The 13,423-nt window shown below is 44.3% G+C and overlaps 1 protein-coding gene across 3 annotated transcripts in view; it reads left to right on the top strand.

Annotated features, from left to right (window-relative positions):
• Window positions 1-13,423, top strand: part of FRMD4B (FERM domain containing 4B) — a 234,507-nt gene that overhangs the window by 133,056 nt on the left and 88,028 nt on the right. For all 3 annotated transcript variants that reach the window (XM_066596677.1, XM_066596678.1, XM_066596676.1), the window contains exon 5: window positions 4,549-4,633. In XM_066596677.1, the coding sequence (XP_066452774.1) occupies window positions 4,549-4,633 (85 nt within the window). The remainder of the gene's footprint in view (window positions 1-4,548; window positions 4,634-13,423) is intronic.

Genomic DNA, 13,423 nt, shown 5'->3' with positions numbered 1-13,423 from the left:
GGATCCTAGACAAAAACTGCTTCTGGCAACCGATTCTCCATTAACAGCAACAATCTGGGTGAGCTGACATGTAATGAGGGCAGCAGTGATGATGATGATGTGATTGGCACTGAATTACTTTTGTACAAAAGTTTAAAAAATGTGTTTGTTATCGCAGCATCCGTAAGGACTAGAGATGAGCGAACGTACTCGGTAAGGGCGATTTCGCAATCGAGCACCTCGATTTTCGAGTACTTCACTACTCGGGTAAAAAGTACTCGGGTGCGCTGTGGGTGAGCGGGGGGTTGCAGAGGGGAGTGGGGGGGAGAGGGAGAGAGAGAGAGCTCCCACCTGTTCCGCGCTGCTACCCCCCACTCTCCTCTGCAACCCCCCGCCCCACAGCGCCCCCGAGTACTTTTCACCCGAGTAGTGAAGTTCTCGAAAATCGCGGTGCTCGATTGCGAAATCGCCCTTACCGAGTACGTTCGCTCATCTCTAGTAAGGACCCATACAAAGAATCGAACATACTTTATATCCTGCTTTTGTTCCTTTCACATCCTGAAAAAAATAATGGTGATCAAAAAGTCACATATTACCCCAAAATGGTATTAATAAAAATGAACAAGGCCTCATACGGTGATGTTGATAGAAAAATAAAAAAGTTGTGGCCTTTGAGGAATGAAAACCACTAAAAAAATCATCTTTTCCTTAAGGCGGCTCTCACACGGGCTACAAAATCGTGCGATTTTCTTGCGATGCGCCAGCGCTATAAACCCATGTATTCCAATGGGTTCCTTCACAGTAGCAATATTTTGTCTGATGTTATGTTGCTAGAAAAAAAAATCACGCCATGCCCAATATTGCTGCTATTTGCGATGTTTTGCAGCCCATGTTTCCCTATGGAGCCTTCGTTTTTGTCGTATCACAATGCACAAAATTTGTGTATTTCACGTAATGCGACTTAAGCCCTACTCTGAAACTTAGCCCTAGCTGCACTGCAAAAAAAAAGGAAAAACATACCTCGTAGGCTCTGTCCGGGTCCTCCCGCTGCTCTAGAGCGCTCCGCCACACATCCTACAGTCCTCATTGGCCCACAAAAGATCACTTTACTGGTTCCCAGATTCATAAATCCCGCCTCCAGAAAGCGATGGCTCTGATTAGTTCAACCAGTGCTGCTCAGCCAATCCAGATTTTCTGTGGGCGAACGGGGACTGCAGGAAGCCTGGCGGAGCAGTAGGAGCTGGACTGAGCCTGTTGGATAAGTATTCCCCTTTTCTTTTGTAGCGCAGCTATGGCTTAGTTTCAGAGTAGGGTTTAGCCTTCTCACAATAAAATCGCGGGCAGGAGCAATGTGCGATATTTTTTTCAACAGGAAAACACATCGCTGTCGCTCCAAAATTGCGGGGACAAAGCTACAATTTTGTAGCGGCGATATCGCTGTTGCCTGGTTAAATAGACTCTGTCTGCTCCTAAGAGCCCATAAGCTAAATGTATGGACTGATATGAGCTGAGTCCAGGGATATATTATACTTGACTTCCCTGCCATTCCCCCACTGTGCACTGCATTCAGCGCATTATACAACACGCACAAAGAATGAGAAGACTATTATTAAGATTCACAAGTGACAGACTAGTGGCTAAAATAAAGAAAAAAAAAACATTCCCCTTTCAAAAGTCCTCCAAGTTACTACTCCAGCCTGGTCTGTTCATCTACCAGTGGTTCCTGCAGCGGTCGTGTGCCATTCATCATTCATAGCACTGCTGTAGCCAATCGCTGGCCTCAGTGGTCATGTGCCATTCATGCACACATGACCACAATGGCCAGTGATTGGCTGCAGCGGTCACATAAATGGTACTATGTGACAACTGTACGAACTTCTGGAGCAGGACCAGCTGTGAGCGGGGGACATTTGAGTGATGAGGGTTTTTTTGTTTACTTAAGGCCAATTTTGCACAAGCGCTCGCAATATTTAGAGAATATAATTAGAGATGAGCGAGTATACTCGCTAAGGCACATTACTCGAGCGAGTAGTGCCTTAGCCGAGTATCTCCCCACTCGTCTCTAAAGATTCGGGGGCCGGCGGGGAGCGGCGGGGGAGAGCGGGGAGGAACGGAGGGGAGAACCCTCTCTCCCTCTCTCCCCCCCCCCCCCTTCCCCGCTCCCTGCGCAACTCACTGGTCACCCGCACCGGCCTCCGAATCTTTAGAGACGAGCGGGGAGATACTCGGCTAAGGCACTACTCGCTCGAGTAATGTGCCTTAGTGAGTATACTCGCTCATCTCTAAATATAACCCATTCATATCAATGGGTTCGTTCATACTTCCGTAGTTTGAGGCGTTCATTTCAAGTCACGCAAAAAAGATAGAATGTGGTGTATCTTTTTGCTATTTGCACACCATAGAAGTCAATGGGGGCCGCGCAAATGCATGTGTAATGTGCAGGAAAAAGAACATGTCTGGAACTCATTAGATGAATTCGCCATATCAACCGGTATGTTTGTGTCCTGTGTGCAAAAAAACATGCCTTGTGGGCAGAAAAAGTACAATGCAAAACGCCAACGTGCGAAAAAAGCCTCGTTCATAGCGCAAAAAAGTTGCACTAAGGCTGGACTAACAATGCTGTAAGTGTAAAATGCTGCTGGGGTCACGCAGTGTTTTACAGCTCCGTAGCCGGCGGTGACCTAGCGTACTGCTGCGTATGGTGGCAAAATTGTACTGCGCATGACAGCATGTCTCCCGCACGTGGTCATGCGCACTACACTTGTTTTTGTTGCTCATAATTCCCGCGCCATTACGCACCCATAGAGAACACTGAGCTTTACCCCGTGTATATATGTGGCAAAGTAGAGCATGCGTTCCTTTTTGCACTTGCGTATTACGCAATTCCAATACGCTAATGTGATTGCAAGTGCGTAAGGCAATATAATTGATTTTCTGCGAGTTACTGCGTATGAGCCAGGATAATACGCGGTAATCATACGCCCATGTGATTCCGACCTGAGGCAAGCACAATTGCAAAAATACACTCGTGTGAAGCTGGCCTTAGGCACACTTCTCCGACTGTGTTTTTTTAATGCTCTTCAGAAAAGTCCTTCACTTTGCCACAGTACAAAAAATCCTAAATTTGCTAATATTGTTGTTTCCTGTTTAAAATAAACAATTTTTATATGACAAAACCCCATTTTCTTCTCCTTCGTGTGACTATACCTCAAACAATGACTTCCATTTCCCATTTTAATAATACATTTGTGCAGCGGTTTCCTGTTCATCATTAGTGTAACATGGGAACACGGCAGGACAGGAAAGATCAGGGAAGGTCGGGTCAGAGGAGCATCGCCGGACACATAACTGGAGCGCAAACATGGAGAGAAACATCTGCGCTCCAAATCACACAATCAATAATCTTTTATCTGTGACTGCTGGCTACTGCAACTCCCAGCATCTCTACAGGTTGGAGAGCACTGCTCTAAGTTAAAGGGATTCTCGCTACTCTTCTTCATAAATTTAAAGGGGTTGTTTGAGACTTTTACTATTGATGATCTGTCCTCAGGATAGGTCATCCATAGTTGATTGGCTGGGGTCTGCCAATTGGGAACCCCACTGATCACCAGACACACTATGAGCGTGGACAGCATTGCAAGCAGATAGCACTGTCCATATTACAGTGGTCCGGATTGGTACTGCAGACACATCTCCCATTAAATTCAAATAACAACTACTGCAATATGGATATTGCGATCTGTTTCCAAAGCTGTCCACACTGACAGCGGATGCATCGAACAGCTTATTGGCGGGGATCCCAAGCAATGGACCCCTGCTGATCAATTGTGGATGACTTATACTCATCTTAGGTCATCTCTAGTAAATTCTCAGACAGCCCCTTTAAGGATAGGGGGAAAAAATGATTTTGGCTGCAACAAAACTGTTGCATAGCCCAGCAACATCACACTACCATTGAACTCAGTGGTGTATCACAGTCTCAGGATGCCGTAATTGTGATGTCGAGGTCACAAAAAATTCAGCCCCATCAGAATTTTTGTGACTGCAACGTCTTGGTTGCAACAACCTGTGACTTGCACTGCGATCCCATTGAGTTCACTGGAGTGTGATGTCACTGCACTTGTACCGCGGTCTGGGTTGCTTGACACCCACCACGGCCGAAATCGCTATGTAGCCCTAGCATTATTGATCCTAAGTTATGTAGAGAAGGGGGCACAAGTAAAAAATGTGCTTTGTAAATGTGGGATTACTGTGATAAGCAGAAATGTGTCCTGGATGTTCACAAGTTTACTAGATATGACTAACAAGGGGCTACATACTGGGGACTTTGTATATAGGGGTGAATGTGCTATAAGACAAACTGCAACATCATCTTTGCCAAAAGTCCTGATTTTCACAAAGCAGTCCAATTAATGGACTCCAAGAGGGGCGGGGCTTTCAGATGATATTCATGTGCAGCAAGATATGTTTCTCACTTTACTGCAGTGAAGTAAACCCTATTTTCTTTCCTGAAAAGTTGAATTTGAATGATAAAATTATTGAATAGACTCTTTGTATTTTTCCTACCAGATTTTACATTGAAAGTATAACATTTCTGAAGGAAATCACAACGGTGGAACTGTTTTTCCTCAATGCAAAAGCCTGTGTGTGCAAGGTAATGTATTTGTAATTCCAGATATTATTTGTACAAGTTTGTTGAATGTTTTATAAGCTGAGTGTTAAATACATTGGGGCCTGTTATTGAAAACTGCATAGAGAAAAGTAGGGGGGGGGGTCACATTATTATTATTTAATACTTTTTTTTGTTGTTGTTCTTCAGAATCAAAGGGGTTGTCCAGTTGTAAACTATTAATGACCTATCATTAGGATGGGCCATCAATAGTAGATCGATGGGGATCTGCCATCCAGGATCCTTGCCAATCAGCTGTTTGTCGGATGCTGCTTTCATGCACTTTGCTGATTTCTGCAGGAAGCACATAGCTCCGTTCCTATTGCTGTGGCCAGACTTGACATTACATGCTCTTTAATGAGAATTTGCCTGTAATACCAAGTCTGCCCACTACAGAAAGAACGGTTTACAAGTGGACAACCCCTTTAAGGGAGATCTTTTTTAAGGTGCTTTTAGATCGTTCACATGAGCGAAAGTGAATGATAATCGGCCTAACCGCGGATCTCCTGATCCAAACACAGAGCATTGTACATTTCTATGATGCTCAGAGATCAGATCAGGAAGCCTGCTGTCAGGACGCCATACACTTTTGTATAATGGAAACAAAATGGAGGCCAAAATATGGCTGTGTGTTACCGGCATTGGGCTAAGACCACACTGTCCAGCTGTCTGCTTGTGGCCACACTATACCCACCACAGAAGCCAAGGGCCACATGGGCACTGTCGATGGCTGTGGGTTGAGTTGTAACTTTCATGGGTACCGTTTTAGGTACATGTGACTTACATTTTACATCTTATTGCATTTTCTAGAAGGCGGATGAATAGCAATTCTGTCTTTCTTTTTTTTTTGCACTATTCCACGTGTGGCATATCAGACATAACCTTTTCATAGTGCAGGGGTCTTTAGAAACGCGGCGACACCTAATATGTGCATTTCTGTTTGCTTTATAAAAAAAACTGAGTTTTGTAGGGAAGAACGTTTTTCTTTTTTTTCATTTAAACTTTATTTACTTTTTTTCTTGTCCCTCGAGTGGACATGAAGATGCGATAAGGGCCCTTTTACACGGAACGATTATCGTTCAAAAAATCGTTGAATCAGGCAATTCAACAACGAACAATAGGTTCGATTGTCGTTCATTGTATGCAGGCATAAAAATAATCGCTCCTTCATTTGCGTGTCGTTACGTGTGAAAAGCGATTGTTTAGTTGTTCACACTCACTGGTAGATTGAATGCGAATGACTGAATAAAAGACATGCTAACGCGATTCCCAACGAAATTGCGGATGATTTATCTGCCTGTATAAACACTGCACGAGCGAACATACAAACGCTGTCATCGTTCGCTCGTGTGAAAGATTTATGGCTGTGTGTAAAATCAGCCTGAGGCCTGTGTTACACAACTGTATGTCTATTTGCACGTCACACATTTGCACGCGCAACCACATTTTTACTGTACCTCTTGCGTGTGCAAATCGTGCTCATTTGCATGCACAAAAAACACGCAATTAAGCATTAAAATGGCCAATTAGTGTAATGAGTTCAAGGTGTGCTTTTTCCTGCAAAAATGCGCAGGAAATTGAGCAAGCTGTGGTTTTTTGCGCAACGCAAATGTGAAGTAGAGCATGTGAACAAACCTATTAAAATCAATCGTTTCTATTTTTTGTGTATTGCACGCGCATAATTTTCGCACACAAATACGCCCAGGCTTATTCAATTGTTAGTTTACTACACTGCAATACTTCTGCATTGCGTCAACCATCCCAGATTTGGCAGCACTGTCCCAGATTCAGTCACTATTACTGTGGGTGGGTAACTAAAGGGCAGTATTATGGGATACAGAGAGTTTGGCTTAGCATAAAGGGGTGTGGCCTGTCTCAAAAAATTAGCCATGGCGCGCTACGCACACTGCTATAGTTGTCGCTCTTTTCATTACGCAAAAGTAGGGAGATATGCCACAATGTGAAATGGTTTGCAAAATTACCCCCCACCCAGGTAGTGTCCTGAACAACGCAGAGGTTACGTTTCATGGACTTGTCCCTCTCCTCAACCATGCAGCTATGTAACGCTCTCTAATTCCCCATAAACACGGAGGTTATGGCTTTGGCATCTTGCCACCTGGGCTAATGATAAACCCGGGCTACAGGCGGCAGAGATTGCGCTGTGACTGATGTCAGCTCAGAGCTGTGCGGTTTAAAAGATGCAGAAAGAAAAAAAGGGAGAGGCCATTCCCGACCAGCTGGAAAATCTGCATCACCATTGATACCTGGGGACCTTGACCACGGGACGGAATCAGTCTGTGCAAACATTTCTTCGTCACAATGTTATGCCTATGGGGCGTGAATCCCCCCATTAAATTCCGTGCATATGTACAGTACTTCAAAACCACATTCCATTCCGCGGTGGAAAAGTTTTCTGCTGCGGAATTAATGACGTCTTGCGGAATTGTTGTTGCGGATTTCTAACATACAGGAGATGTAATTCCGCAATTAAAGTCTGTGCAAAAAAATTAAAGATATTCCACAAGACGTATCACAAAACGCATACTGCAGTTCAGCCTATAACTCCGCTAATGTTGATCCAGAGGAAGGAAGAAAAAAAAACATTGAGATAGAAGGCACTTGAGGGAAAAAAAATTCCTTCCTGACTCCAATCCGGTAATCGGAATAATCCCTGGATCACCGGCCCTTCTGAGGTAATCAGTGACTGTAACATGTAATATTGTATCGCCCAAGAAAGACATCCAGGCCCGTCTTGTACTCTTTTAGTGAGTTCGCCATTACCACGTCCTCAGGCAGAGAGTTCCATAGTCTCACTGCTCTTACAGTAAAGAAACCCCTTTCTATGTAGGTATAGAAACCTTCCTTCCTCTAGACCACGTGTCAAACACAAGGCCCGCGGGCCGCATCCGGCCCGCTGACTTGTGTTATGTGGCCCGCAGCGTGCCGACGCCGCTCACCACTGAAGCAATTACCAGCTGGGGTGCCGCAGCTCCCCACTGGTAATCATGCTGCTAGCGCTGATCCCGGCGCACACTGACGTCAGTGTGCAGCCAGGATCCTCCTCCCCTGAGTCCCCTGCTCTTCCGTTCCGCAGGAGAGGACTCGGGAAGGAAGCGTGCCGGGCGCACACACTGATGTCAGTGTGCATCCGGGCTTAGCGCAAGCAGAGGGGGAGTGTCGCTGACAGGAAGTAAGTATATGGGTTGGAGGGGTGGCTGCTTATTACTGGGGAGGGGGGCTGCTTATTACTGTGGGGGGGATGCTTATTACTGGGGGGCGGCTGCTTATTACTGGGGGCGGCTGCTTATTACTGAGGGGGCTGCTTATTACTGGGGAGGGGGCTGCTTATTATTACTGAGGTGGGGAGTTATTATTACTGAGGTGGGGGCTTATTATTACTGAGGTGAGGGCTTATTACTGAGGGGGCTTCATATTATTACTGAGGTGGGGGCTTATTACTGAGGGGGGCTTATTACTGGGGGGTGGGCTTATAAATATAACGTTGCTATAGGGGTTAATATTACTAATTGGGCCACTTTGGGAGTCGTTATTTTTACTGGGGCTACTATAGGGGTCACTATTAGGGCTCGTTCACACGGGTGTAATTGTATTTCGGTCGCACAAATACGCTGCGTATTTGCGCAATCGAAAATCGCTTATGCCTGTATATTTGCATACGCAAAAAGGAACGCAGGTGGGCCCATTGAAATGGTGTGCAAATATGCAGTGAATACACAGGTTTCCTGCGCATTCACCATGTATTTGCGCTGCCCATTCACTTCAATGGCCTATCGAGGTGCGTAGTACGTAACAAAATAGGTCATGCTGTGTGAAAATATACATCATGTGAATGAACTCATTGAAATCAATGGCTTCTATTCACTGCATATTATGTACGCAAATACGCTTGTGTGAACGGGCCCTTACTGTACTGTCTTAGGCCCTCTGCACACGGGTGGAAATTCCGCGGCGGGATTTCCGTAGAATTTCCGCCCGTGGAAGCTGCCATAGGATTGCGTTAGAAAACGCAATCCTATGCAGACGGCTGCGATTTGTCTGTGTGAAATCTCGCACAGAAAAAAAATCGCGGCATGCTGTATCACTGTGCGGGGCAGCCGTCACATCACAGAGCCGGAGCCGCTCACACCGGGATCCGACCCGGCCGTCTGCAGGCGGCCTTACAATCGGCCCTTTGAAGGTCACCATGAGCCTGATATGGCCCTCGGTGAAAATGAGTTTGACACCCCTGCTAGACCTAGAAAGTGCCCCCTTGTTACAGTCACAGTCCTGGGTATAATAGATGATAGGAGAGATCTCTGTATTGCGTCCTGATATATCCATACATAGTCACTAGGTTGCCCATCAGCCATCTTTTTATAAACTAAATAACCCCAATTTTGATGACCTCTCCGGGTATTGTAGTCCCCCTATTCCATTTATTACTTCAGTTGTCGCCTTTGTACCCGCTCAAGCTCTGATATACCCTTCTTGAGTACCGGTGCCCAAAACTGTACACAGTATTCCATGTGAGGTCTGACCAGTGACTTGTAAAGAGGAAGAACAATGTTTTCATCATGTGCCCCTAGACCTCTTTTGAGGCACCCCATGATCCTATTTGCCTTGGCAGCAGCCGCCTGGCACTGGTTGCTCCATTGAAGCTTACAGGTAACTAAAATCCCCAAGTCCTTTTTCCATGTCAGTGTTACCAAGTGGTTTCTCATTTAGTCACATCATTAAATATCAAAAACAAGGGGGTCTCGTTTCCCATTTTCAGCAAGCGGCACTACTACTCTCCATTGGGATTAATGGTATTTACCAAGTAAATGAGTGGAAAAACAGAAGTAGTGCGAGGGCCTCATAAAGTACTGAATGCTCTGCTAGCTCTTTATCACCCCACCTGAGCATTATATTGACCCTTCAGAGTTATGAGCTGGTAATTACTGATACAGACATGGGCGCAGCAGCCTTTCACCACTCACAGTTTTGCAACGTTTTCCCACAGAGCTGATACGGATCTGTTTGCGGTGACTCGTATTCAGACTTTAACAAGCTATAAAGCTTGTTTCGGAATCCTTAAGGGATAAGTAATGCTTATAGATACTGACATCACGTTGCCCTATTGATTTTCTCAGCCTGACATCCTTATTATATTATTTCATTACAAAAGACATTTCTTGCTATTGTTGAGCATTATCGTGACTAATGTTCACGTTTGCAATAATGTATTTATTTATTTAGCTTCAATGCGTCTAAAATAAGAAATGAAGCAACTTTGTAAATAGTTTTCTTTAAAAATCCTTCTACACTTTTCTGTCTACGCCTCCTATGTAGATCTAAGTGCATAAATGGTTACAGCAGAGATGTACCTAGGGTTTCCAGCACCCAGGGCAAAGGTTCAGTTTGGCACCCTTCTCCCCTTTGTGGCCCCCCCTTAGTAATAATAATGCTCCCTTTGTGGCCCTCAATAGTAATAATAGTTCTCTCCATGTGGCCCTCAGTAGTAAAAATACTGCTCCCTTTGTGGCCTCCAATAGTAACAGTAGTGCTCCCTTTTGTAGCCTGCAGTAGTAATAGTGCTATCCCACCTCTTCCCGCTTAGCACACAGAACACATCTACTAGGTGGTTGCTACTTATAGAGGCGCTGTGTGTGTGTTCGGCATGCTGCATAGCAACCAGCTAACTTCTAATTTGGTCAGGTCTTCGCCCTCTTGCCCTCCATCCCCTCCGCAACTTCACTCCTGAGTTACAAAATAAAATCAAACCCTGTGTAGTCTGAACTTGCAGTCAATCTGTGAAATACTGCACCACGGTCACACCACGGGAATTGGTGGATAATGACTGGGGAACGGTGTAAGTGAGTTGGGGACAATGATCCACCAATTCCTGGGGATGAGCTGATTGAGGCGCTCTTCATTTCATGGTGTGGCAGATGTGCATGGCCATTCAGTACCTGGCTTGTCTTTCATGCCTCTGTCTCCATTGTTGGAACGCACCGCCTCACTGTGTTATCATCCAGTGCTTGGTCTCCGTAAATGTTCAGCAGGCGTCGACGAATGTCATTAGGTACAATTTTTTTCCACCTGGAGGAATTTAATTAAACACCTCTGCTTTATACACACTTTCACGTCGGACACCATTTTTTAAGACTGCCCCTCTGTTGCCATCTGTCGCACAGCAACAAAATTAACTGGAAGATTCAAACTGTATTTCCATCCCGCCAACATTCATTTCTGACATTGTGTGCCTACACAGTAAGATAGGAGACATTCATTTCAGAGAGACCCGGCGTACGTTAGCAAGAGGTGGGGGATAGAAGAAAAGAAGTATGACCGCAATCGTACTTGTTTGTAATCATGGGAACACATTGTTCTGCATGGAAGCTGTATACACAAAACAGTAGGGGATTTCTGCCACGACTATGTGCAGGTAACTTCGTTTTATGTCATTTGCATCTGAGCCATACAACCTACAACATCGGTGGCAAAGGTGAACTTCTCCTTTACTCTACTGATATTATCACAGCATTTGTAATTGAGGGGATTCAGATAATTAATTAACTTGCCCAATTAACTGTATAATCTCCAAGCTATAAAGCGGTCGCCATATGTATTATGTAGGTCAGCCTGCAGCTCGAACCTTTGACAGACTGGCCAAGTATACAACTCTTCTTTTGCAGGTCACTTAACACACCCTATAATAATTCCCTATTGTTCCGTGGGTGCGGTAAACTTCACACGAACTCCTATTCTTCCGAAGAATAGAAGCTGACACCTGACTTTAATATCCTCTTAACCCTATATGGCCCAATATTTGTTTTCCAGTGAAAATGGGAAGGATGGTGATTATAATAGCACCTATGTAAATGGCTGGGAATGGCTCATTGGCACTGCATGCAGAATTTATTGGGCTATAGCCATTAGGATGGGTGTGATGATAAGAGATGTACATAGGGGACACTGTAGGGGGTAAATGACCAGGGATTGCCAATGATACTCAGTATAGTAAAACTATGGAAAAGTTTGGAAGAAAGTGCTGAAAAGTGGGAGGTTTAGTGTATGTTCACACCGGGCGGATATGGTGTGCATTTTCTGGCTAGATTTGCAGAAGGATGCTGTAATGCCGTGAATGCAGAGATGTCTGCTCACCCAAGTTTTGTGCGCTGCGAGATGCAGAAATACAATTAATTACAGTAGATGTATATTCATGGGTGATTTTTGTCTCGCAGCACGTGATATTTTTTTGGGCGATCTTGCACATTATTTTCTACGGGTCCACAAAAAATGCAGATGCAATTTTCATACAACTGCGATGCAATTTTTACATTTCCCATTTGAAATACATTGATTTTCATGCGTGTGACAATCATATGTACAGTGATGCCTTTTTCACGCAATTCGCATCGCACTCGCATAGGAAATCGCATGTTTATGAGCAAGATGCCAGCCTGAGTGTCTCAGACCGATATCACACTTCTTTGTGTGAATACAGCTTAAGGGCTCATTAACATGTATGTACTCAGTTTCAGTCCGTGAAATCCTCAGCATTTTTACAGACTGAAACTGTACGTATTTGCTGCGTTTTGCATTTTTATTCGCATATCTTCATAGTATGTTAATATATATAAAAAAACCCGCCCCTATAGATTTCATACATAAATACGCCGTGAATATGCATGTGCATTTACGCAATCCTATTGACTTTGATGGGCCATAATGCAGACCAGAATAGGACATGCTGTGATTTTTTTTTTTCACATGTGTTAATACGTGCGCAAAAATTGCATGTCTGAATACCCCAATACAAATCAATGGGGTTTCAACATTCCGTATTACTTGCATAAAAAATGCGCGTGTAATGCGGTGCACAAATACAACTGTGTGAATGAGCCCTAACAGCAGAGGGGATTACACACTGCAGCAAATCTGCTGCAGAATCCACAATCTGGATGCTGCAGATTTGGAGTAGATTTTGTGGAAAATCCACTGCAGAAAATCTGATGTATGGAAGTACTGCTCCCGTGGGCCACATATGCAAGTGGATTGTGTTCATGTGACTTCTTTTTTCACCCCAGGTCTCTCCACTTTCACTACAGAAAGTGATATTTTTGGACTTTTAGCTCATGGGGAGAAGAATTTGGGCAGTTTTTTTGTCCAAAAATGGTGTGCCTCAATGTATTTCTATGAACTGCAGTGTTATAATTAGATATAAGGCTCTTCACACTGTAGGTTCTTGTATTATTTGAGGCCCCATGGATGACATTATAGTAGCGTGTGCTATGATTTTATAACCATATAGAAGCCTTATTAATAGCCCCGGAACTGCAGTAATGGTACACTTACTGTCTTGGAGGTCAGCTCCAAAATTCAAGCATTTATACTGATAGGATATATTAAGTGCATTGAAAGAGATATTACCAGAAGCTCTTATGACTAGAAAAAAGGGATGACTCGGTAGTACGTTGTCTCTAATATATTAAGTATTATCGCTGGTGGTCCACAATCATTTCAGATAACTTTTCACAATAAGCTGCCGTGTGTACATGAGGAATAGCAATATTTTGGCCATTATAGGATTTGTATCTCACTCTGCAGGCTGTATCTCTAATCATTATTTTTCCCTGAGCTGGTAGGGGTACACTAGCTGCTATGATGGTTCCATACAGTATAACCTTTTTCTCTGTCTCGCTGTGGCACACCCTCATAAGTAACAGCAGCATGGAGGACATCATACAGCAGTACCGATCGTGCAGATGTGGTTTCAGTAGCTGTTAAACA

This window comes from Eleutherodactylus coqui, chromosome 3 (assembly GCF_035609145.1).
Source record: "Eleutherodactylus coqui strain aEleCoq1 chromosome 3, aEleCoq1.hap1, whole genome shotgun sequence".
Taxonomy (NCBI): domain Eukaryota; kingdom Metazoa; phylum Chordata; class Amphibia; order Anura; family Eleutherodactylidae; genus Eleutherodactylus; species Eleutherodactylus coqui.
Note: the sequence above shows the minus strand (reverse complement) of the source record. Positions and strands in the feature narration are given on the sequence as shown.